Here is a 23,241-nt window from a genome sequence, read left to right as displayed (position 1 = left end):
AGAATTTAATGACAGCTTTAACAGTTATGAAGAATACTTTCCAGGCCTATTAACACATCTCATGTCGTATAATGAACCCTATGGCAGAAGTCATTTTGAACGAAACAAAAGCCCATTCGCAGGAAAATGACACATAAATAAATGCTCAATGTCAGATGTCATTATGTTTATATCCAATGATAGTTTGTCATTCCAATTAGAAATCTGCTTTAAAATCCCCGACCATCTTTTGTGTTGATGGTGGCACATTAATACTTTCTGATGAAACATTGCTTTCACTTTTTTCAGTTTAATGATTTAAATAGTCATAAACCAATGACAGTTTATGAAACAAAAGCGAATGACACGATGTGGCTTTGTGAGTCTCTTGAACACTGGGATACTTTTAGCCCAGGGTAAGATCAGAAATGGACAAACCCAAAAGTTGGGTTAAATTAATCCAGAAAATGCTTTGTATTTGACCCAACAATGAGAAGAACCCGTTTCGTACAGACGATCACCCCTCACATTTCCTTTTGCAAATAGAGTAAATTTTACTTTGTACCGTAATCGCGGATGAACTCCTTGCCATAAATTATTTGAGTTTAGGGAGTTCTTGGTTTAAGTAAGCAGAACTTTAGGTTGATTACTATCAAATTAAAGTTAACAATTTCTATAGTTAGTTATATCAAACTCTTTTAAAAATCTATAAGTAATGAACATTAAACATCAAGGCATGGTTCCACAGTCAAGGCTTATCTTAAGCTACGACAAGACCTTACTTAAATTAGGATATTTAAGGCATTTTTCTTTTTTAAAACATTTGCATCTTGAGACAAATCAATGTCACTGACATATGTTAAGATATGTAAAACATTCATTTTAGTCTGGGACTAGTCTTAAGCCTTGTCTGTGCCCCGGGAACACGTCTTTAACTTTACTGAAACACACATCAAATAATCATTTTTCAAAATGTACTTCCCCAATACAGTCAAACAACAAATGAGCAAAACAATCATGCTGAATTATTAAATTAAGTCCATTGAACAAGGAGCAAATTATTTTTTGCTTTACCTCAAAACTCAATCAATTATACTTCACTCAAAAAGGAAGAATGTGTTTCAGTAACATAAAATATTAAAGTAAGAAGTAGTTTATTTTATGAAATGAAGTTTATGCCTACATAACTTCAACAACAGAAAGCACAATACATTCATATTACCTGTCACTTCATCTCTTCCTTCATATTCAGAAGATCTTTGTTTCTAAATCAGTTTAGTTTCTTTTTGTCAATAATTAAAAAGAATTATTAACAGCTGCGTCTCAGTGCAAACTGCCATAATATACTGTATACGTGGAGCCTTTGTAATTATCATGTTTATTTTGACTTTTTGTACAGTGTCAGATGTTTTGGGATGTCAGGTTTAAGTAGCACATTGTTTAGTTCGTGCAGTCTGTTCACGTGACGAAATACTGAGGCCTAAAGTTAATATAATCGCAGAAAAGCTAGTGCTACTCCTTTTTTCCATTAAGCTGTTCTTCAGATCGCTCTGAAGTCATGCACTTGTTTTCATGCACCAGTCCGTTGTGTAATTAACATTTTCTTTTCGTGTGCGACTCCTTTTTACAAACCAAGAAGAGACTTCAGAGGCTCAAATGGAAGGAAAATAGACATGAACATTCTTTGTCTGCCTGCACACATCAGTGACTTTGGCCATGGGATGAATGCGGAGTTTCCAAACTGTATTCCATCCAGACTTCAAAACGGAGCACACATGATGAATTTACTGTCCAGACACTTAAGCATGCAGGGAATGAATATGGGAATGATATCAAACACTACTTCATTTCAGCATGATTAAAAAAACACCGGTCAAGAGAGAGAGAATTTATTTACATATTTCATTTATAAACTTACATATACTTTATTTTATATTTCATTCTATATTTATGCCTTGCTCAGCACCTTATTTTAATTTTACTGTTTTATGTTTTTACTTATTGTATGTCTTTTATTATATGTTCAATGGTTTGCCAATATTGTAAGAACACGCAATCATGCCAATAAAGTACATTGAAATTGAAAATTGAGAGAGTGAGATAGAGAGTGAGATAGAGAGAGAGATAAAGAGAGAGAGAGAGAAAGTGAGATAGAGAGAGAGAGAGAGTGAGAGAGAGAGAGAGAGAGAGAGAATGAGATAGAGAAAGAGAGAGAGAGAGAGAGTGAGAGAGAGAGAGAGAGAGAGAGAGAGAGTGAGATAGAGAGAGAGAGAGAGAGAGAGAGAGAGAGAGAGAGAGAGAGAGTGAGATAGAGAGAGAGAGTTTGAGTGTGTGTGTGTGTGTGTGTGAGAGAGAGAGAGAGAGAGAGAGAGATTGTGAGTGTGTGTGTGAGAGAGAGAGAGAGAGAGAGAGAGAGAGTGAGAGAGAGAGAGAGAGAGAGAGAGAGAGAGAGACAGAGAGAGAGAGTTTGAGTGTGTGTGTGTGTGTGTGTGTGTGTGTGTGAGAGAGAGAGAGAGAGAGAGAGAGAGATTGTGAGTGTGTGTGTGAGAGAGAGAGAGAGAGAGAGAGAGAGAGAGTGAGATAGAGAGAGAGATAAAGAGAGAGATTTGACAATCCTTTTTATTTAAAAAAATTCCAAGCTTCATTACACTATCTTGGCAATAAAACTGTTTACAAAACAAGTCACGCTTTTCAAACTAATGTTAAGAAAGAAAATAAACAATAAAAAATTAAATTAAATTAAATTAAATAGATACTAATATTAGTAATTCACATCAACACATCACATCAACACCTCCGAAATAACCAGTTCATCGTCAACTAATGAACACAGCACATTATCACAGCACCACTCAATTTCAAAAATATTCAATGTACTCATTAGTTTATAAAAATTAAACTAAATTACAAGTCGTGATTTTACCATTTTTTTAAATGCTATTATAAGTTCTTGTTCACCTTTCTGTTCAATTTTATTTCTCCTAGTTATATAAATTGCTAATTTTGCGATACCAACGATAAAATTAAGCACCTGACATTTATATTTTTCCTTAATCGTATACATACAACCAAGAATAAAATCCTGCTTTGTAAAACATACCTCAAAAGATTCGAACAGAATCTCTAGAAGGCTAAACAAAACAGAAAGTCTTTTACAAAACATAAAACAATGGAACACAGTCTCCCTTTCTATACAAAAAGGACAATTTTCACATACATTTGGGTTCAACATTGCCACAAAAGAGTTAACTGCTATGGCCCCATGGAGAATCCTCCATTGGAGATCACCAACTCTTTTAGGTAAGGGAGGTTTATACAGAATCCTCCACACTGGTTTTGTTGTTTCAGTAATCTCCAATGTGTCTCTCCATACAGTATCACTTCTATTCTTTAACCATTTCATATTTGTCACTTTCACAATACTTCTGTACAATGATTTCCCTTTAACTTCAAAAAAGTCAATTTGACCATCAAGTTCCTTCTTCAACAAGGGATTAATATCATTAAATGAAGTAAGATCAGGTACAATACTTATATCTGGAAAGAAATCTTCACAATCTGGAAATATACATTTCTTATTGTACTCATCAAGTAAATTTATTTCTTGTACATTCAATACCCCCTGCAGTTTATCTAAAAAACGTTTAATGTATCGTGCAGACTTTACCTTTAAAAAGGCTGAAGCTGCTTCTACATCTTTAAAATCAGGACCTGCATTTGTTATGATGTGTTTCAATTGTAGAGATCCACTTCTATACAACACATCTTTAAGACCTGGTTTTTCATCACCAGATACATCGAGACGTGCTCCACACACAATGGGCTCTTCCAGTAGCCAGTACAGGGACATTGATGGTTCCATCCATTGAGGCTTAAACAGACTCCATATTTTAAAAAGACTTCGATAGAAGGCAGGAACTCCTCTAAAATCCAATTTTTTAGGGTCCATTAAAAACAAAACAGTGTCCAGGCCAAGTCCACCTATTCGACGTAAAATGCATTGAGCCACTGGTCTCCATACGAGTCTTTCAGATCCCAGCATAAATTTCTGCAAAAACTGAAGACGATAAGCAGCACATCTACTTGCCAAATGCACTAGACCTTGGCCTCCATCCTCTTTAGCCAGGAACAAAACACTTTGAGGGATCCAATGCAAATTGTCCCAAAAAAAATCCACAATTTCTACTTGGATTTTTTTTAAGAGTCCAACAGGAGGGTCAACGCATGAAAGTCTATGCCACAGGGAAGAAGCCGCAAGATTGTTAATAATGAGCGTTCGTCCTTTAAATGACAACTGAGGAAGCAGCCATTTCCATTTTTTCAAACGTCCTGTTACTTTATTTGCCATTCCCTCCCAGTTCTTCAGCATGAAAGATTCAGAACCTAAAAAAACGCCAAGATATTTTAACCCGTCTTTTTGCCATAATAATCCTCCCGGTAGGGTTGGACTTCCTCCTTCCCATTTCCCAATCAACAAGGCATCGCTTTTCCCCCAATTTACAATTGCTGATGAAATATCTTTAAAATCATTAACAATTTGTTGTACAATTTGAACATCATCACTATCATTTATAAAAACAATAACATCATCAGCATATGCAGATAAATAAAAAGCATTATTACACTGTGGCAATGTTAGACCCTTTAACTTGTTTCGAAAATTAAAAAGCAGTGGTTCTATGGCCAGCACATATAACAGCCCAGACATTGCGCAACCTTGTCTAATGCCTCTCTGCACTTTAAAGGGAGCACCCAAACTACCATTCATTTTAATCACACTCTCAATTTCACAATACATTGTTCTGATCATATTAATAAAACTAGAATTAAAACCAAAAGCTTGTAAAGTATGCCACAAGTAAAGGTGTTCGACCCGATCGAATGCCTTCTCTTGGTCTAGAGATATAAGGCCAGTATTTATACCAAACAGCTTTGAAACTTCCAAAACATCTCTAATTAGTGTTACATTATCAAAAATCGATCTATTTGGTACACAGTATGTTTGATCGTAGTGTATCACCTTCCCTATTATTGTACTCAATCTTGTAGCCAAAGTTTTGGACAGGATTTTGTACTCTGAGCACAAGAGAGAAACAGGCCTCCAATTCTTTATATTTTGAAGATCACCTGTTTTTGGCAATAGAGTGATAACTGCCCTTCTACAACTGAGTGGAAGAGAACCATTAATAATGCTTTCCTCAAACACTGATACGAGATCTTCTCTTAAAATGGACCAGAAAGTTTTATAAAATTCAATGGGTAACCCATCAATCCCAGGGGATTTCCCATTCTCCATACTCATCATTGCGATATAAAGCTCTTGTTCTGTGAATGGTTGTTGCAAACTTTCATTGCTCTCTTTGTCAAGTTTTGGCAGACCTTCAAAAAAACTACTAGTGGTCATCTTTTCATTTATCAAATCAGCTGTATATAATTTTTTATAAAACTGTACAGCAACTTCTCTTATCTCCGAAGTTTCATTTAATTCCTGTCCTGTATCAGAGACCAAGGAGTGAATTATTCTACTTTGACTATTTTTTTTCTCCATACTGAAGAAAAATTTAGAAGGCGCATCCATTTGTGTGACATTCTGGAAACGTGAGCGAACCAGCGCTCCCTGTGCTTTAATGTCCATCAGGTTACCCAATAAAGTTTTCTTTGATGTCAAAGCTTCAATATGTTCTTTTCTGCCCGTTGATGCAGACAAACTGTACAAATTGATTATCTCAGTCTCTAAATTCTTCAGTGATCGAGTTAGTTCTCTTGTAACATTAAGAGTATATTGCTGGCAAAAACTTTTGATTTGTATTTTTCCGCAATCCCACCACTGCTGTATAGAGCTATATAATTCCTTTTGTTGTTTAAAAACATCCCAGAAAAAATTAAAAGAATCTTTAAAATTTTTATCATCAAGCAAGGATGTATTAAGATGCCAATAGGCACTGCTTGACTTCACATTACTAACTAATACAGAACAAAGAACCGCACTGTGGTCTGAGAAACCTACAGGAATAATTTGACAAAATTTAAAAATATTGAACTGGTGCTTAAAACTGTAAAACCGATCAAGACGTGCCAAAGACAATGAATTATCTTTACAATGAACCCATGTATATTGTCTTAATTGTTTATGCATATTTCTCCAAATATCACAAAGATCAAAAATTTGAACGAGTTGCTTAATAACTCTTTGGGATGCAACATGTGGTTCTAAATGATTTCGGTCTATTTTATCATTCTCAGTACAATTGAAATCTCCACCTAAAACTAAAAAATCATCTGTATCAAGGCTTTTCAGAGTTGTATTGATTAAATTTAAAAACAAAACTCTTTCCGCTCCACTATTTGGAGCATAAATATTTAAAAACACCATAACAATTTTTTCAAATTTAACAGTAACTTTTAAAAAACGACCTTTTTCAATTTCAACAAATTCATAAGATACTGGAGTCACATTTTTAGAAAATAAAATTGCAACACCTCCACTAAAAGAGGATTTATGACTAAGAAAAAGTTGACCTCCCCACTCTCTTTTCCAGTCTACCTCATTTCTTTGATCACTGTGCGTTTCTTGTATAAACATGACATCAACAGACTTCTGATGTATAAACTCATACAACATCATCCTTTTACGAACTTCTCTAGCTCCATTTAAATTTAAAGTTCCAATTTTTAGTTGACTCATAGTTTTATTTAAATTCAAGAAGAAACTAAAATGGGAAAGAAAAGAGATTGTACATATTGTAAAGAAAAAAAACAAAAAAAAGAAAAATAAGGATTTAAACCATGGCATTCTTCTCATCTCTACGAATTTGTTTTTTTAACTTGTTTACAAATTTCCGTAAACGGTACACCTCGAGATCTGAGAAAGCCCCTTCTTTCATCAAATATCTTGTGTCCTTCACAAACTGTGCACGATTAGGAAAATAATCCTCAATCTGCACACCTTTTAGCCCTTTAGTTTTCTGCAGAAAAACACTAATGTCTTCGGCTTTATATAAAACATTTATGGTTTCATTTTGAGAACAAGCCGAAAACTCTGAACACACAGAAGCGCTAGAATCAGAATCATCGTCATCCGAAGCTATGATTTCCTCTTCAGCGTCACCTTTTTTGACTTGTTTACTGGTTTTATCGTTTCGATTGATCTTTCTTTTAATTGGAGTTTTGAAAGTTGATTCAATTTCCATCTCCAATTCACAGTCATTCAATCTCAAGTCTTCCTTTACAGTTTCTCTAACTTGTTCTACAAAAGCAGAAAATACTGTCTTGCTCAACTCAACCGCGTTTTCTACCGCCACAGACTCCTCCACAACCCCTCCATCATCCACAGGAGAACCAGACCCAGGTGTCCCCGCGCTGTTCGTCCCCGCGCTGTTCACCCCCGTGAGCGGTTCGTCTAGCGGCACGTCTAGCGGCACGTTACTCGCAGCTACACTGCTTTCGGCCTCTAGCGACGCGGCCGCGGGTACGCTAGTTTCAGCCACAGCGCTCGCGCTCCCCGCTTGATCTGCTTTAATCTGTTCTACGTTTTTATTCACTTTATCAGGGCAGTTACGACTAAGATGCCCAATTTTCCCACAACCAAAGCATTTGATTGTAATATCAGATGATGCGAAGACAACGTAATCAAAGGAATCTATTTTAAATTTAAAGACCAAGTCAAGTTCATCCTCGCCATCCTTAAGAATCATAAACACCTGTCTCCTAAAAGACACGAGATGTTTAACTAAAGGTGATTTACATCCAAGCGGAATTTTTTTAATGGGGGAAACTATCTTTCCATATCTTGATAATTCCTGCACGATTATCTCATCTTTCACAAAAGGAGGGACGTTTGAAATCATTATTTTCTTGGCAGGAGTACTCAGAGGAAACACCGGCGTGAGTGAACCTTTAATTACGACACCATTTTGTACGATTTCATTCGCCTTCTCAATAGTTCTAAAAAAAACCACAAACGCATTGTTCATTCGCGAGGCGGACACGATGTTTTCATGACCCACAACATCTCCTACAGCCAAACAAACATCTTCCACGTTGGCATTTGAATCAATTTTTACTCCATGACGCCGAGTTAAATTTTCAAATGCCATCGTGTTTGTAGTCGCCATGCTTCCCAGCAAAAAAATGCTGGAAGCAGATTATCCTCACAAAAATAAACAAGAAAAAACCCTAAATACCTTAAATAAAGAAAAACACAAACATAACACTTACAAGAAAAAAGTTTGAAGAAAAGCGCTCTTACCAGCCACAGACGGCTCGCACGCACACTCACAACGCTCCGCCCACTCACTCCCAGCATGCACTCGAGAGAGTGAGAGAGAGAGAGAGAGAGAGAGAGAGAGAGAGAGAGAAAGTGAGAGAGAGAGAGAGAGAGAGAGAGAGAGTGAGATAGAGAAAGAGAGAGAGAGAGAGAGAGAGAGAGAGAGTGAGATAGAGAGAGAGAGAGAGAGAGAGAGAGAGTGAGATAGAGAAAGAGAGAGAGAGAGAGAGAGAGAGAGAGAGTGTGAGAGAGAGAGAGAGAGAGAGAGAGAGAGAGAGAGAGAGAGAGAGAGAGAGAGAGAGAGAGAGATAAAGAGAGAAACAAAGGAGTATTGGATAATGTACTTTTTCAGATGAAAGTGAGAAAGTCAAAGAAACTTTGAAATATGTCAAGAACATGTAGCCCTAAAGAAAAAAAAGGGGACATCAAAGTCTTTTAAGTGTTTTTCCACACATTTCAAATGACTAACATTAAAATGGCAGCCATAAAAAACTAAGTGCTAATAATAAACATGGTGAAATGTAAAGCTTTGAGATGAAATGTTTAGTTTCTCATCAGAGACATAAAAAGAGACTGTGATGAAAGCAGATAAAGCTGACACAGCTCATAAAGTCTCTTCTGGTGTCGTCTCTGTCAGTACAGTACAGTATGAAGCTGTCATAAACACACTTCATTCCAAGCGCCAGAGATTTGTCCCGACCTGCCGACACAAACCGTTTGTGTTTCACTTTGCTGTGTCAATGTTTTGATCGAGACCCTGTTACTATTATGAGAGACGTGAGGTGTTTGTAGTGGTGCGGCTGCTGACAGCTGCTGAGAAAGAGATGCTGTCCACGGACCATCAACAACATCACAACACCCAAACACAACTACACAAACTGTCCAGTAACCTTAACATCAATAAACACAGCATATACACACCTATACAATTCCTTAAATAATAGTTCATTCAATGCATGATAATATTGATCAAATCTGACATTAAACAGCCTGTTATAGGCACTTTAGATAAATCTATGCAGAAAACTATTTATAAAACAAAACACACGAAATATGAAAAAGATCAAGTTTGCCACAGCCTTACTCTCTATGTGCAGTGTGCAGTCAAATATCAAGTGCTGTAAACACAAAAAATGAAACGATATAAATAAAGTTAAACAAACGCTCGAGTTAGACTTCTTATGCCTATTTCATTGAAATGCTCAAAAATGTGAATGATTATGACCAGTCATTGATATAAATTAAAAAGCGGCCTGCCGTCTGACACTAGTCTACATTCATAAAAACCTGTGATGACTACTGACATTTATGCATGTTTGAGGATGATTTAAACATGTGAAGATGTGAAGAGGAGGAGAATTTATACAGGCTTCAGGTTTAGTCTATAAAACACATGCACATAGATGACAGCTGTGTATCCTCACTCATTCCTCACTTTACAAAAAAGTGAGATGTCTTACAAAACGGCTGAACATGTTTCTTTCTCCACACCGAGACTCCGCCACAAAAACCTGAGCTGAAAACTGAGTTCTTCAGTTATAATCTACCTGTAGTTGACATCTGCCAGCAGATCTGTTTGGTTAATGACATTCTTCCAAATATCTTCCTTTGTGTTAAGGAGAACATAGAGAAATGTGTGAAGGTTTGGAGCAACCTAAAGGTGAGTAAATCATGTATATCAGATGAAACAGCCATATAGAGACATAGCAGTATATGTGAAAACCATGTCAATGGGTGAACTGCTATTAAGAGGATCAACTAGAGTTCAGAGGTCAACACTGAATTACTGTGTTACATCCGCATTACTGCAGAGATGATGCTGAAGTCCTGCACTGACACCTAGTGGTAGAAGATTGTAAACACAGCTATAGCATAACAGTGGTTTAAAGGTCCAGTGTGTAGGGATCTATTGACAGAAATGCAATATAATACACATAACTATGTGTCAGAGGTCTATAAAGGCCGTACATAGTGAAGCGTTATGTTTTTATTACCTTAAAATGAGCTTTTTCTATTTTCATACACTGCGGGTCCCTTTACATGCAATTCACCGTGTTGTGTCAGCCTCTGATGAACTTAAGGGAGAGGAAGAGTTGGAGTGAGCACTTGGTTGCAAAACACTCTATGCACACAGGGTGATGACGTACGTCTGTTAAAATCTCACTTCCGCTCTCTTAGGGCTGCTGTTTACAAACAAATGTTTACAAAGAGAGAGTCAATTCGCAACCTCAATGCTATATTTGATCTAAGTTTTTATACTTATGTTTTTTTTTTACCAAAAAAGGTTTCCCCTAAGAATCTAATACATTTAGAAATAGCACATGCTGACCACTGAGGCTTATTTTTGCTACACTTTTACTGGGGTCCAAGACAAATGTGGAGGAATGTTCCTCCCCAGCCCCATAGACCCGTCCCGGTAAATAAGAACAATTTAAGGATTATCATCATCTGAATCTCCATCTCTATGACAATTCTTCTACATTCATAGCATTTCCAAATTGCCCCATCAGCAGTTCAACCAAAGAATATATTAGACACTGCAGTGGGTGAAAAAGTAAATACATCTTAATACAGCTTTTCAGTAAAAAGTGTCGATCTTTAATCAATAAGCTTCGTTTTAATATATAAAAACACATTACGAACGGTAGGCCAAAATGATGCGCTTTCTAATAAGACCTCATGAATGATGACGCGCTTGCCAGTCTGTGCGCATGCGTAGTAGCTCGAGCAACCCGGAAAGCGTTTTTCACTGATAGAAAAGGTTTTTTTAGTTTAGGAAAGACAATGATGTCGTGTTTAATTGTTGGTTTGAAATGTGTTGTTTAGTTGTGACCTTAACCAACGACTTAGATGGAAAGCCTTTTTATATTATTGAAGTAAATAAGGGGCTTGGGGCCAGTTGCTGCTAAATCAAGACTTAACGACTAGTCTCTCTGACTAGCGATTAGTTGGGACTAATCAGTCTTACTTTTCACATTTCAATTAGACCAATCTAACCTTTTTATGTAACTCGCTTAAAGAAGTTATGACCACTTTTGAAGTAAAACATTAGATGACTGTAACTTCTGAGACTGGTCTAAGCAGTTTAAATGCAGTATGACTGATCAGCTGCCCGGAGGCGTTGTAAATATTGCCACCTAGTGGGGAGACTCTACTTAAAAAGAATGAGTGTCAACCCACGTAAAAATCGCAAATGTATGTTTTTTCAAGACTCTATGCGACAGATTAGTGTAAATCTGGTTGACTGCTGTATAATATTTATTTTTAATACACTGAAGTTGTATTTAAACTCAACTATGAATCTATTAATCCGCAGATGAAGCAGCCAGGCTGTGAAGCAGATGACCGAGCGAGTGATCGGCGCGTTCGACAAGCGCAGGCTGTGTAGCGGATGACAGATCGTGTAAGGATGGCTTGAGGTTGATCATGGCTCTCTCTCGAGGTTTGAGATGCTGTCAAAGGATTTTCTCCTGGATTCCCGTCATCATCATCTCATGTGTCGTGCTCTGGTCTTATTATGCGTATGTCTTTGAGCTGTGTATTGGTAAGAGTTTACCTTCACGTTGGCTTTGACTGAATTAGGCCAACGGTTGTAGCTCGACTGTAATAATACGGAAGTGTCAGGAATATAGAACAGGACCCAACATGATTTTTGCACCAGTGTGTGATATTTATGATGTTATTTTAAACAGCATCAGTCGGTTCGTGATGTAGATCAAGAGAGGAGTATGTTGTAAATCTGGACTCAATCTGTGATCTTGAACTGTGTTTACACTGGCTGTGTTTTAACTGCTCACATAGACCACAGTCTAAAACCAATCAAGTGCTGTCTAGTTAGGGAACACAAACTGTGTGTGTGTACATGTTTCTCATATTGATCTCATTTGCATTTCAGTTACTCTCAGCAATAATCTCGAGAGGGGTAAGTGTTCTTCTCGAGCCTAAACGATGAATCTTAATAGTATTTATTTATGCCATGTTATGCATATAAACCCCTTATTCATTGTAAGATTATAGAGTCATTTTATTTGCTTCAGCGTGAATGTTGTTATCATGATAATATTCTGTATTCATGGTGTGATGTCATCTTCTCGGCAGTGACCTATGTGTTGATATTCCATGTGTGCTTCATCATGTTCTGGTGGACATATTGGAAGGCCATCTTCACACCACCCTCCACACCATCTAAAAAGGTTTGTGTCATACACGCTTGTGTTTTATGAAAGGGATAATCCACAGCCAGCCGTGGGTTAAAGGGTTTTAATACACGACGTGAAGGCCGAGAGCCACTTGACGGAAACTGTGGATTATCCCGCTTGTACCATCGCGGTCATTTGCCAAATTAAGGCTTTAATTGATGTTTAAGTGTAATTTAAGATCCGACAGGGAGACATGACAGTTATTTTGTCAGTTAATTTCAAATGTAATCAAACTGACTGGAGCTACCTGTGCGTTAAAGGGTTATATTGCGCGGCTCATTTTAATGCTTGATTCTGATTGGCCAGTTGCGACATTCCAGTTGTTATTTTCAAATAACCACAGCTCAAAACTAATAAGACCCTGTAACCTGGATGCTGTAAATCATTTCAGAGGGGCAGTTTAATGTTACACAAAAAATTATTATAAATATGTCTTTTAATAAAACATGTGACATATTTACAAATGATTAAACCAATTTCCCTGTTTGTGACGTTCGAACGTCATTTCTTAATTTAAAACCTAACTAATCGGCTTTTCTTCGCGGAAGGTCTGGATTCGCTTATAATGAGCTAATAAAATATTTCAAATTCACATTTCATGTCCAGTTTTCTTCTCATGTGGCAAGTAGCCGTGTAATAAGCGGAATAATGCACAAGCAGCCGACTGTTATTGTGAAATAACCCTCTTCAGTGTGATTCAAGACCCTCCGCTTCACGTCCCGATCACACTGTCAGGGATTATTTCTGCCATAACAACATTATCACTTACTTCGAGCACACCTTCAAGCCAATAAGAATCCAGTATTCACTATGGAATAAAAGCTGTTATATGTCAGTTGAAGATTATCAACATGAAACAGTTTCACTTCTGTGATGATGTCGGTGTGATGAGGTGTTTCTGTGCTTCAGTTTCAGTTATCGTACACGGATAAAGAAAGATACGAGCTGGAGGAGAGGCCAGATGTTCAGAAGCAGATTCTTGCCGATATCGCTAAGAAGCTTCCTATTTTCACACGCGCTCAGTCAGGAGGTACACCTTCACCTTTACTAGCGACCTTCAGCGTGAAATGTCAAGTGCTTTCATATATTCTTGTTGAATATGCAAAGGCAATATTCACCATTCCTGAAAGCTGTATGCTTGTGTTTAAGCGATCTGGCACAAACAGCAACAGGGTCCATTGCACATTGAGTCCGAAATTTGACTAGGTTAAGAAATAAATACGTTGTGTCAATCACATTTACACACTGCCTTGGATATTTGCGTCTGTCATAAATGAATTCGGACTGGGTTCGTAGCACGCATTTTGAGAGGCGTTTTGACGATTCAGAGACACCGTACGAACCAGCGCCAAATACGAAAAAACACATGAGAAAATTTGGGATTGGATGTGCAAAGACCTTTAATGTTGTTTAACGTGCTTTTGAACAGAAGTCTCACACTCCTCGATCAGCGGTCTTTACTGCGTGCATGTGCTCTGTGGTCATTTAGCCCAGTGATGGGATGTAACTCTTCTTTATCTCCACGTCTTCAGCTATCAGGTTCTGTGATCGCTGTCAGGTGTTAAAGCCGGACCGCTGCCACCACTGCTCCGTCTGTGAAACGTAAGTCCTGTCTGTCTGAAAGCACAAAACACATCCTGGACTTTATTTAATTGGAGTTAAACCACGTGACCTGATTGTGCTCCTGTGTTCTGTAGATGTGTTTTGAAAATGGATCATCACTGTCCATGGTAAACCACCAGTTTGTTATGAATTCATCTTATTATGTTTTGATCCATTTGAAAGGTGACGTTTGTGTATGTTGTTTCTTCAGGGTGAACAATTGTGTCGGCTTCTCCAACTACAAGTTCTTCTTGCTTTTCTTGTCTTACTCTATGCTGTACTGTGTGTTCGTAGCATCGACAGTGTTTCAGTACTTCATCAAGTTCTGGGTGGTGAGTGTCAGCACGTACAGTAGTTTGGACTCGAAACTGAACGCGGGTCAGCAAAGCCTTAATGGACCTAAAACAGTTCAGTTGAATGGATGTGTTTCAAAACATGAATCAACCTGAATGCCACATCCAGTCTTTAAAGGAATAGTTCACCTGAAAAAGATCATTTACTCAATCACTTCCTTTCTTAAGCTGAACACAAACTAATAACTTTTTGTCAAAATGTCATCGCATTTATGTTAACATGTGTGAGAGAAAACCGTTTCACTAAAACATCAGCGCTCAAGAGATTTGTGTCATTTAAAGCTGTTTTTGGGTTGACATGCTGCATGTTTGGATCATTTGCTCTGGCATGGTTTCTAACATGTTTGTTTGTGTTTGTTAGGGAGAGCTTCCCAACGCATCCGCCAAATTCCACGTGCTGTTCCTGTTGTTCGTGGCTCTCATGTTTTTTGTCAGTCTCATGTTTCTGTTTGGTTACCACTGTTGGCTGGTGGCTAAAAACAGATCCACGTTAGGTGAGGAAGCCATTCCTTCACTTCTCATATCATAATCGAAAATTCATTCCAATTCGGAATCGAAAGGTTAGGAATCGGATACCTGAAATTTAAATTTCAGTTCAGTTCAGAAGTGTGCATGTTTTAACTTGTTAATATAAATGGTATTATACCATGGTCTGTTTGAATACCGGACTCTGATTGGCTGGAAGGTGTGCATTAAAAGGCTTAAACACATGGGTGGATCCAGACAGTTTGATTACATTTAAAATGAACTGATAAAAGAACTCTCATTTTCACCTGTTTGATCTAAAATGACACTGTAAACATCAATAAAAGCTTTAACTTGGCAAATCACCATATTACAAGCGTTTGGCATCAGGTGGTTCTTCACATCCATGTCGTGCATTAAAATCCTTTAAAGGTTGCTATGTGTATATATTTATATATATATATATATATACACAAAACGCTGCTCATGTGTGACCCTGGACAACAAAACCAGTCTTATGGGTACATTTTTCGAAATTGAGGTTTTTATATGTTCTGAAAGCTGAATAAATAAGCTTTCTATTGATGTGTGAGTTGTTAGAATAGGACAATATCTGTCTGAGATACAACCGTCTAAATCTCAGGAATCTGAGAGTGCAAAAAAATCTAAATATTGAGAAAATGTCCTTTGAAGTTGTTAATCTGAGGCACTACGGCAGGACATCCACATACAAAAATAAAGTTTTAATATATTTAAGGTAGGAAATTTACAAATATCTTCATGGAACATGATCTTTACTTAATATCCTAATGATTTTTGTCATAAAAGAAAAATGTATCATTTTGTCCCATTTAATGTATTTTTGTCTTTGCAAAAAATGTTCCCGTTCCGCTTAAGACTGGTTTTGTGATCCAGGGTCACATATGTATATTTGCAAAGTTGTCAAGAAGAAGTAAAAGATGACTAAGTTGATATCTCAATGTTTGACTTCAACTGTGAAATTGATCTGAGTTGGAATTGATAAGCAGAATGGGAATCGCTCAAATTCCTACGATACTCAAGCCTAATAATACTTCCGTGTTTCTCTTTTCATGTGCATTACATTAAAACGTGTGATGTTGGTAAGATCTTTTAACTTTGATGTATACATGTTGGACTAATGTACCTGTGCTGTGTTCTGAATTGTGTTGACCAGAAGCGTTTTCGGCACCAGTGTTTCAGAACGGTCCTGACAGGAACGGCTTTCATCTTGGGTTCAGCAAAAACCTCCGGCAGGTGTTTGGGGAAAATAAAAAGCTCTGGTTTGTGCCAGTGTTCACAAGGTGAGCTTGTTTCAAAACTAACTGAACGCATCAGCTGTGAACACACTGATTCACACATTCAGATGAGGTGCAAAACGGCAGCAAGCCGAGTGAAATAAAGACAGAACATTGGACCCCAAAATGATATATGTACTGTATATGAACGTTGAAAAGGATTTAAATCTGTCTTAAACATCAGCACACTGGATTCAAAACTGTCTGGATTAGCATTCAAAAAATATGTGTCAAGTTAATATCTATGATACAGTTTTAGTCACATACATAAACAGATCTCATTTCGTGTGTTGATGAATGCACATTATAGTGAAGGCGATGGGCATTATTTCCCTGTGAGGACATTGTGTGAATCTGAAAACCCTCTACTGGCCAATGAGGAGAAATGGACTGAGGACGGTGGATCAGACGAAGAGAACATAGGTGAGATGCACGTGACCTCCTCTACAACATGCTTTATGCATTTGAATGGTGTGTGTTATTGTTTGATCTAGAATACCGGCTTGTGTATAAAAATGCAGCCAATCCCGTGTAGGCGGGGTGTGTATGAAGGGTTTCAGTACTGTTGTGTTAGCTCAGGTGAAGGAGAGGGTTTGTTTGCAGACTGAGCTGATGGCTGTACAGAAGAGGAGCTTTAAGGCGTGATCATGTACTGTACTGTTACTGCATGTACAGTAAGAAATGAAGGGTCTGTCATTTGTATGGTAGGTTTATTTTAACTGATGGAGAGAAGATATATATATTTTTTAAATCAGGGGAATTATTTTTATATAAAGGGTACATATTGATTTGCATTTCAGTCAGTGAAATAAGTATTTGATCCCCGAGAAAAAATTACTTTGTAGAAACCCTTGTTGGAAAGCACAGAGGTCATACCCCTGATAGCACACATACATCTGGCTCACGTCAATTTCACTTCTGCATTTACATCTGCAAGACATCTACAATAGATAGTTTTCTCAAATGCAATACGTCTCGGAGATGTCTGCTGTCAGACGTCATATAGACATCTAGAAGACGTCTGTAAGATGTGTATGATTTAGAATGGATGTTAAGCTGTTCTTTCTAAGATGTTTAGCAGATGATTTTACACAGCGGATCTCCAGATCTTTAGCAGATGTATTACAGACGTTCAGACATCTCTGAGACGTATTGCAGATGAGCAAATTATGTCTTGCAGTGTAAACGAGACGTCAAATAGACGTAAGCCAGATGGATTGTGCTATCTGGGACATTTCTGATTTCAGTTGGTCACCAGGTTTGCACACGTGTCAGTGTACATTTTAGTCCACTCCTCTTCAATCTAAAAGGTTTCTTGGGTGTCGCTCAGCAAATTGGAGTTTTCGCCTCCTTCACAGATGTTCTTTAGGACTAGGGTCTAGAGACTGGTGAGGACATTTGATGTGCTTCTCCTTAAGCCACTCTTTGGTTGTCTTTGCAATATGTTTTGGGTCTTTGTCAAGTTAAAGGCACATCCACGACCCATGTTCAGTGATCTAGTGAAGGGGAGGAGGTTATTTAGGGTACATGGGCCCGTCCCTCAGCGTCTCAATGCGTTTGGGATGGTGTTCTTGATGTCATAGTAAGCATTTCTCTCCCTACAACAACAGGAGTCCATTTTGGTCTCACATCACGTTAAGCCTTTTCTGAATCATTTTTATGTTTGATGAAACTTCAGACGACCTTGCGGGTGCTTCAGGATTTCAGACTATTGTGTCATAGCTTGTCACCAATGGTTTGAATTTGGACTGTGATACCAATCTCAACCACTAGGTGTCGATGTCACATATAAATGTGTGTCTACTTTGTACAGTACACTGAAGTAAATCATATCTGAGATGTACTGATTTAAATTGTTGTTAAATTATCTCAATAAAAAATGTAAAAAGGTTTATAGAGAAGTGTACATCATGAGTAATAATCGTGTCATGTTCATGTAAGTGTATTCAAGCGCTGTGTTCGAGTTCTGTCCGGGTCTGACACAAACGGCTCACTGCCTTATTCAAGTGGATTTTCACATACTGTGATGTTTGGCTTTGTGTGAAACAGGTTGTGAAATGTTTGTTTCAGAGGATGAAAATGTCTCGTCTACAGTCACCATCACCAATGAATCATAATCTCTGGAGCGGATGTGTGTTTAGTGAGTATTGTTGTTGATAAAACCATCACTATGATGGACATCAGTTGTCAATAAACCCAAAACTCTGACTTACTGTATATTTACCCATAAACTGAGTTATATCCAGACACCAGAAAATCATCAAGACTAGTAGAAACAACCCAGCATTTATTTAGACATAACAATCACTGAGAACACCTCATATGACAATATGAAAAAATGTAGTTTAATGTCTGATAATGTCATGTGTTTATTTTGTATTTCACTAGTGTGACATGTGACTTCATCCAGAATGCACCAGTGCTTCAGTGTGACGACTGCATTCCAGCTCTGCATCATTCCAGAACAGCATTTGTATATAGACTACAGCGAGCAGTTGTCTCCTATAACTCATTGTGAAGAACATTAACATATATTTCATCTTTCTGATGAGGAACAGGAACACCACAGGACAGCTGGTGTCGTGGCCTGTTGGACAGTGTTTTATAATGGTGAAAAACACACCTGACACACACCGCTCACGATTCAGAACAGTAAGAGGTGTTGTACAGAGCTTTTGTTGATGTCTGCTGTGTTTTATATCACACAAATGGAGTGAATTTCATCAACCAACACGTCTGGATCATATCTTGGGCCAAAATCAAAAGAAAGATTAAAGTGAATTTTTAGGACCACTTTAAAAGGTTTTGTGTGGTGGTGGCCTTGCTTTCATGGCCTTGCTTTTACATCCAACCTTCATTTCTTATTACAATAATGCAAAGAAATACATCAATGAAATAAACTAAATATTATTGTGTTGGAAAAAAAAAAATACAAATGTAATATATTGAAATTGAAGGGTATTTTTATATGATAGCCAGTTTTTGTCATGCTAGTTTTAATTGATTTTAATCTTTGAATGTTTTTACTTCAGTCCAGAGGTTTCTTTTGATTTTGGGTCCTGGACATTACTCCTGTGATTCATTCAACGGTACAAATATAGAAACACCGCTGCACAGCTCTCTTCAGGGTTGGTTGTCACCACTTAATTAAAGTTTGCTTATTGATTTGAGAAGAAATCATTGGCAGTTTTTCCGCCGTATTTGCCAGAGAGTTTTATGAAGCATTTTTATTTTAAATCACTCAGACTGCTTCTGTTCCTCTAGTCAATAGAAAGCAGTCTGGACTGATGTCTTTTCTTTGCATTCTGATGCAATATTAACATATTTTCTCTGTATATAATGATGTTACTGAGAGCAGGATGGGTTAGGGCTCTGTGAACACAAGATGTATTTCACGCAGAAATTGACATGTCATAAAACTCATAATCCATACGACTGCATCAAAAACAATAACCTTGTTTTCCTCTGGAGTAACAGGACTAAGAGTTGTGACACAGTTATGGGATATTATTGCATTCTGAGAGCAATCTGTTGTTTGATAGCGATTGTATTTATAAGTCCTGTATGTGTATATGGTTGTGGATTCTGGTTAGCCAATGCTTACTCATTTACTTGCACTGACCCTAGATGGGGAGACTTGGTCGCTCGTTGATTTATTTGATTGTGTTTCCTACAGTCTATCAAACTTTTTTATTTGAACTCCATATTCACTACATGTTCATGCCATTTCCCTGTGGTGCAACATATGTCTTTTTGCAATCATTAAATATCAAAAACGTTTCTTTTTTTGATAGTCTGTATTCATGTATTATTTTTGTGTCCTTTTAATCAAATCCGAGCTCAGAAATGAGTGTGTTCCTGATGTATAAGTGCCCTCATTAGACCGGCAGGTCCCTGCTGTTAGATGCAGAAGCTGGATCCTATGATGGCCACAGTTAACACAATTCAAACAAGACACATTTTCTTCAAAGAAATTAAAATATTTTGAATGAAGAATTGGGAAATGCTTTTTCACATTAACCTATTGTACTGGCAGTGTATGTTGGGAATATCAAATCAAATCTCTTTTATTGTCACTCTACCATGCACAAGTGCAATAGAAGGTGAAAAGCTTTTGTGCAATTCCAGCCAATAATGCAGTTCTTACAGTTGCAGGACAATAAATACAAATCTGTACAAAAAACACAGTTCTGACAATAAGACATGTTCCGTACATAAAACAAGTGACAAAGTTAGCAATTCACTATACATGTAACTACATACTAGCAATTTAATGTGTATTTACATACCTGAGTTAGCAGAATAACAAAGTGTGGCAGGTTCAATTAAAATATTATATGAGATGGATTATCAATGTGTTATGGGGTAAAGTACAGTGCTTATGATAGATGTTATTCAAGAGTTCATGAATCTGACAGCTTGTGGAAAGAAGCTGTCACATAGTCTAATGATAGAGTAGGCTGTGACTAGGGTGGCTGGAGTCTTTGATGATCCTCCTTGCTTTTTTCACATGAATGGAGCTCAGTCCCAAAGATGTGCTTGGCAGTTCGTACCACTCTCTGCAGGGCTTTGCGGTCTATAGCGGTGCTATTGCCGTACCAGGCAGTGATGCAGCCAGTTAGGATGCTCTCAATAGTGCTGGTGTAGAACCGTGTGAAGATGTGGTGGTTCATGCCAAACTCTGAGTTGAGGGCTGTGAGTTGACCTACTCTGCTGCTTGATTTGCTCTGAAGAGCATTTTAAGGAAGGATAGCACATATAATGAAAGTAGTAATAGGAAATTACTGGAATGTAGTTTTAATTTTCTTGTGTATACATATAAATCAGTAACAATGCATACCTCACGGTTAGTTTCAGCACCCAAGCCAATGTCAGCATGGCTTTGCATCAACCCAGTTCTTCTGGTCATCAAGATCAAGTTTGGTCAGTTTTAAGGGATGGATATCCTGGAGTATCTCCTTTTCATAAAGTGTCTCAACAGGCTCTGAAAATTAGAAACAATACTTATTTAATGTACTATATATCCACTTATTCAATTATAAAATTAAACATTTAAATAAAGCAGAAATTAGATTACTACCATTATCAACTCGTCAAGTCTCTGCACAGAAAAGGCAGTACTGGCTCATCAGTCTGGTATTTTGTCAAGAATGGTCAAAAAGTTCTTGTTATCGCCATGAAAAAGTGAAGCTTGGCTACAATCAAAGGATCTGTGTTTGCTGCTTCAATGGTATCAAAAGAAGAGGTTCCAGGGTTAGGCAGGCACTGCCTGCACAAATTCTTGAAGCTTTGGCTATACCTCAATGGCTCTCTCTGCATAAGCCAGATTTTCCACCCATCTGTGTCCACAAAATGGGAGTGGAAAAAGAAATGACCCAATAAGCTTTGTATAATACTCTCTTCTTGAAGGGACATTGTGAAAAACAAAGTGCATTGCTCTCAAAAGTTTCTCAATATTCCACGTGGAGAAGCCGGTCTTCAATGAATTGTGTAGAGTGTGCAACCCACAGGTCCCAACACAAATTAGCTGCCGACCACTGTGTAGTTCACCATGTTCTTGCTGGATATTATTTAGAAACTTTAAGTTCACATTTGGGCCATCCATACCAATGGAAAGGAGATTCTTCATGTCTAACTGGCGCACACGTTCCTAAAAAAATAAATAAATGATTTGACATTAAAAGGAAATAATGTTGCTGACATGTTTGGTTTGATTTGAAAAGCACCATTTGAAAGCAGTAAGAACTGCAAAATCCTTCACCTGGTTGACCACGAACGGGCTGCAACCATGTCTTAAAATTATCCTCTTCAGCCACTTCTCCTGGAATTTGCACTTCCCAATGGTGCATCTTATCTATCCAAACATCCGGCGTTCCCGCAAATCCACACCGACGGGAAGCAAACTGGTTCCGTGTTTTAAGCGCACAAATGTAGAATTTTGTGACAGCAAATAACTTGTAAAGTTCATTCAAAATGAATTGTTAATATAATTTTTTCTTCAAAACTTCCTATAATTTTAATGCCTTCAGTATTTAAAAGTAATGCTTTTTAAAGCCGTTAAAGGCTTGAATTTGACCAAAATCCTTTTAATGACTATTAATGCTTTTCAATACCTTGAGGAAACCCTGTTTTAAGTTGTTTGAAGTGTCTTGTCATTAGAGATTAAGAGACTGAACCCAAAGACGTATTGTATTTGTGCTTGCTTTACATCAGTTGTGTCATCACTAAGGCCATATGAAATCCTAGGATGCGCAGTTGCTATGACAGGAAAAAAACAAGTGAATTTTTTGTATATATTGCATGTATTTTATATTTAAAACTGAACTTCATTTATCTGTCGATTACTTAGGAGACAAAGTTGGACCATTTAAAATCTGTTCGCAACAAGCACCAGCAGTGGACGTTTAACGCCGGTGATTTTGTGCGTGTCATTACACTTTCACAAATGTAAGATAATTTTGAAAATTCCAGTAAGATTTGACTTGCTTGCTTGCGTACCCTCTACATCATAAACGAAGGTGGGACTGCTTCTGCCAAAGCCAATAACCTTCAGTCTCAGGGTGTCTCTGTTAATCATGCCTTTTTTGAAGAGAAGCCTCCATGCATCACTCTGCGGCGAGTGAAGAAATCAAAAGCCTCCAGCAACAATCCGTCAGACGACTGTTTCTCTCAGTTCACCACCGTTCTCTTGGACAAATCGATCCATCCTCACCCCGGGTTCCGACAACCTCTCGAGGACGAGCATGTATCCGTCAGGAAACTCAAACCAGTCGAGCATGTGTATCACATGAGGCGTTAATTGCATTCCCAACATCACTGCTACTTCCTTAAATACAGGCTCACGCAACCTTGTCTAGAGAAAAGCAAACAGAGAGAGAACTTTCATCTCAATCACTCTTTAATACATAAGTGCAAGTAGTTGTTGTTAATAACTATCTTTTATAACTGACACTACTCAACACTTACCACAGAGCATCTGTATGATGTTGACCATGGCAGAAGTGAAGCGTATTCATTAGTAAGATCTACTGGAACACATTTGAGCACCACCTGCAAAAGTG

General features: G+C 37.7%; 1 protein-coding gene across 2 annotated transcripts; it reads left to right on the top strand.

The window, feature by feature from the left end:
- Positions 1 to 11,624: 11,624 nt before the first annotated feature.
- On the top strand, positions 11,625 to 19,973 carry zdhhc15b (zinc finger DHHC-type palmitoyltransferase 15b). Of its 2 annotated transcripts, none has more exons than XM_056770200.1 (12): positions 11,625 to 11,789; positions 12,141 to 12,167; positions 12,344 to 12,438; positions 13,354 to 13,474; positions 13,977 to 14,046; positions 14,142 to 14,174; positions 14,258 to 14,378; positions 14,761 to 14,893; positions 16,060 to 16,186; positions 16,491 to 16,603; positions 18,230 to 18,320; positions 18,569 to 19,973. In XM_056770200.1, exons 1-11 carry the CDS (start codon positions 11,672 to 11,674, stop codon positions 18,295 to 18,297), a joined length of 1,026 nt encoding a protein of 341 aa, XP_056626178.1. In that variant the 5' UTR covers positions 11,625 to 11,671; the 3' UTR covers positions 18,298 to 18,320; positions 18,569 to 19,973. The 2 variants fall into 2 exon arrangements, with proteins under 2 accessions (XP_056626178.1, XP_056626179.1); XM_056770201.1 differs by having other exon boundaries at positions 11,627 to 11,789; positions 18,251 to 18,320.
- The last annotated feature ends 3,268 nt before the right edge of the window (positions 19,974 to 23,241 follow it).

Source organism: Triplophysa dalaica, chromosome 16, assembly GCF_015846415.1.
Source record: "Triplophysa dalaica isolate WHDGS20190420 chromosome 16, ASM1584641v1, whole genome shotgun sequence".
Taxonomy (NCBI): domain Eukaryota; kingdom Metazoa; phylum Chordata; class Actinopteri; order Cypriniformes; family Nemacheilidae; genus Triplophysa; species Triplophysa dalaica.
Note: the sequence above shows the minus strand (reverse complement) of the source record. Positions and strands in the feature narration are given on the sequence as shown.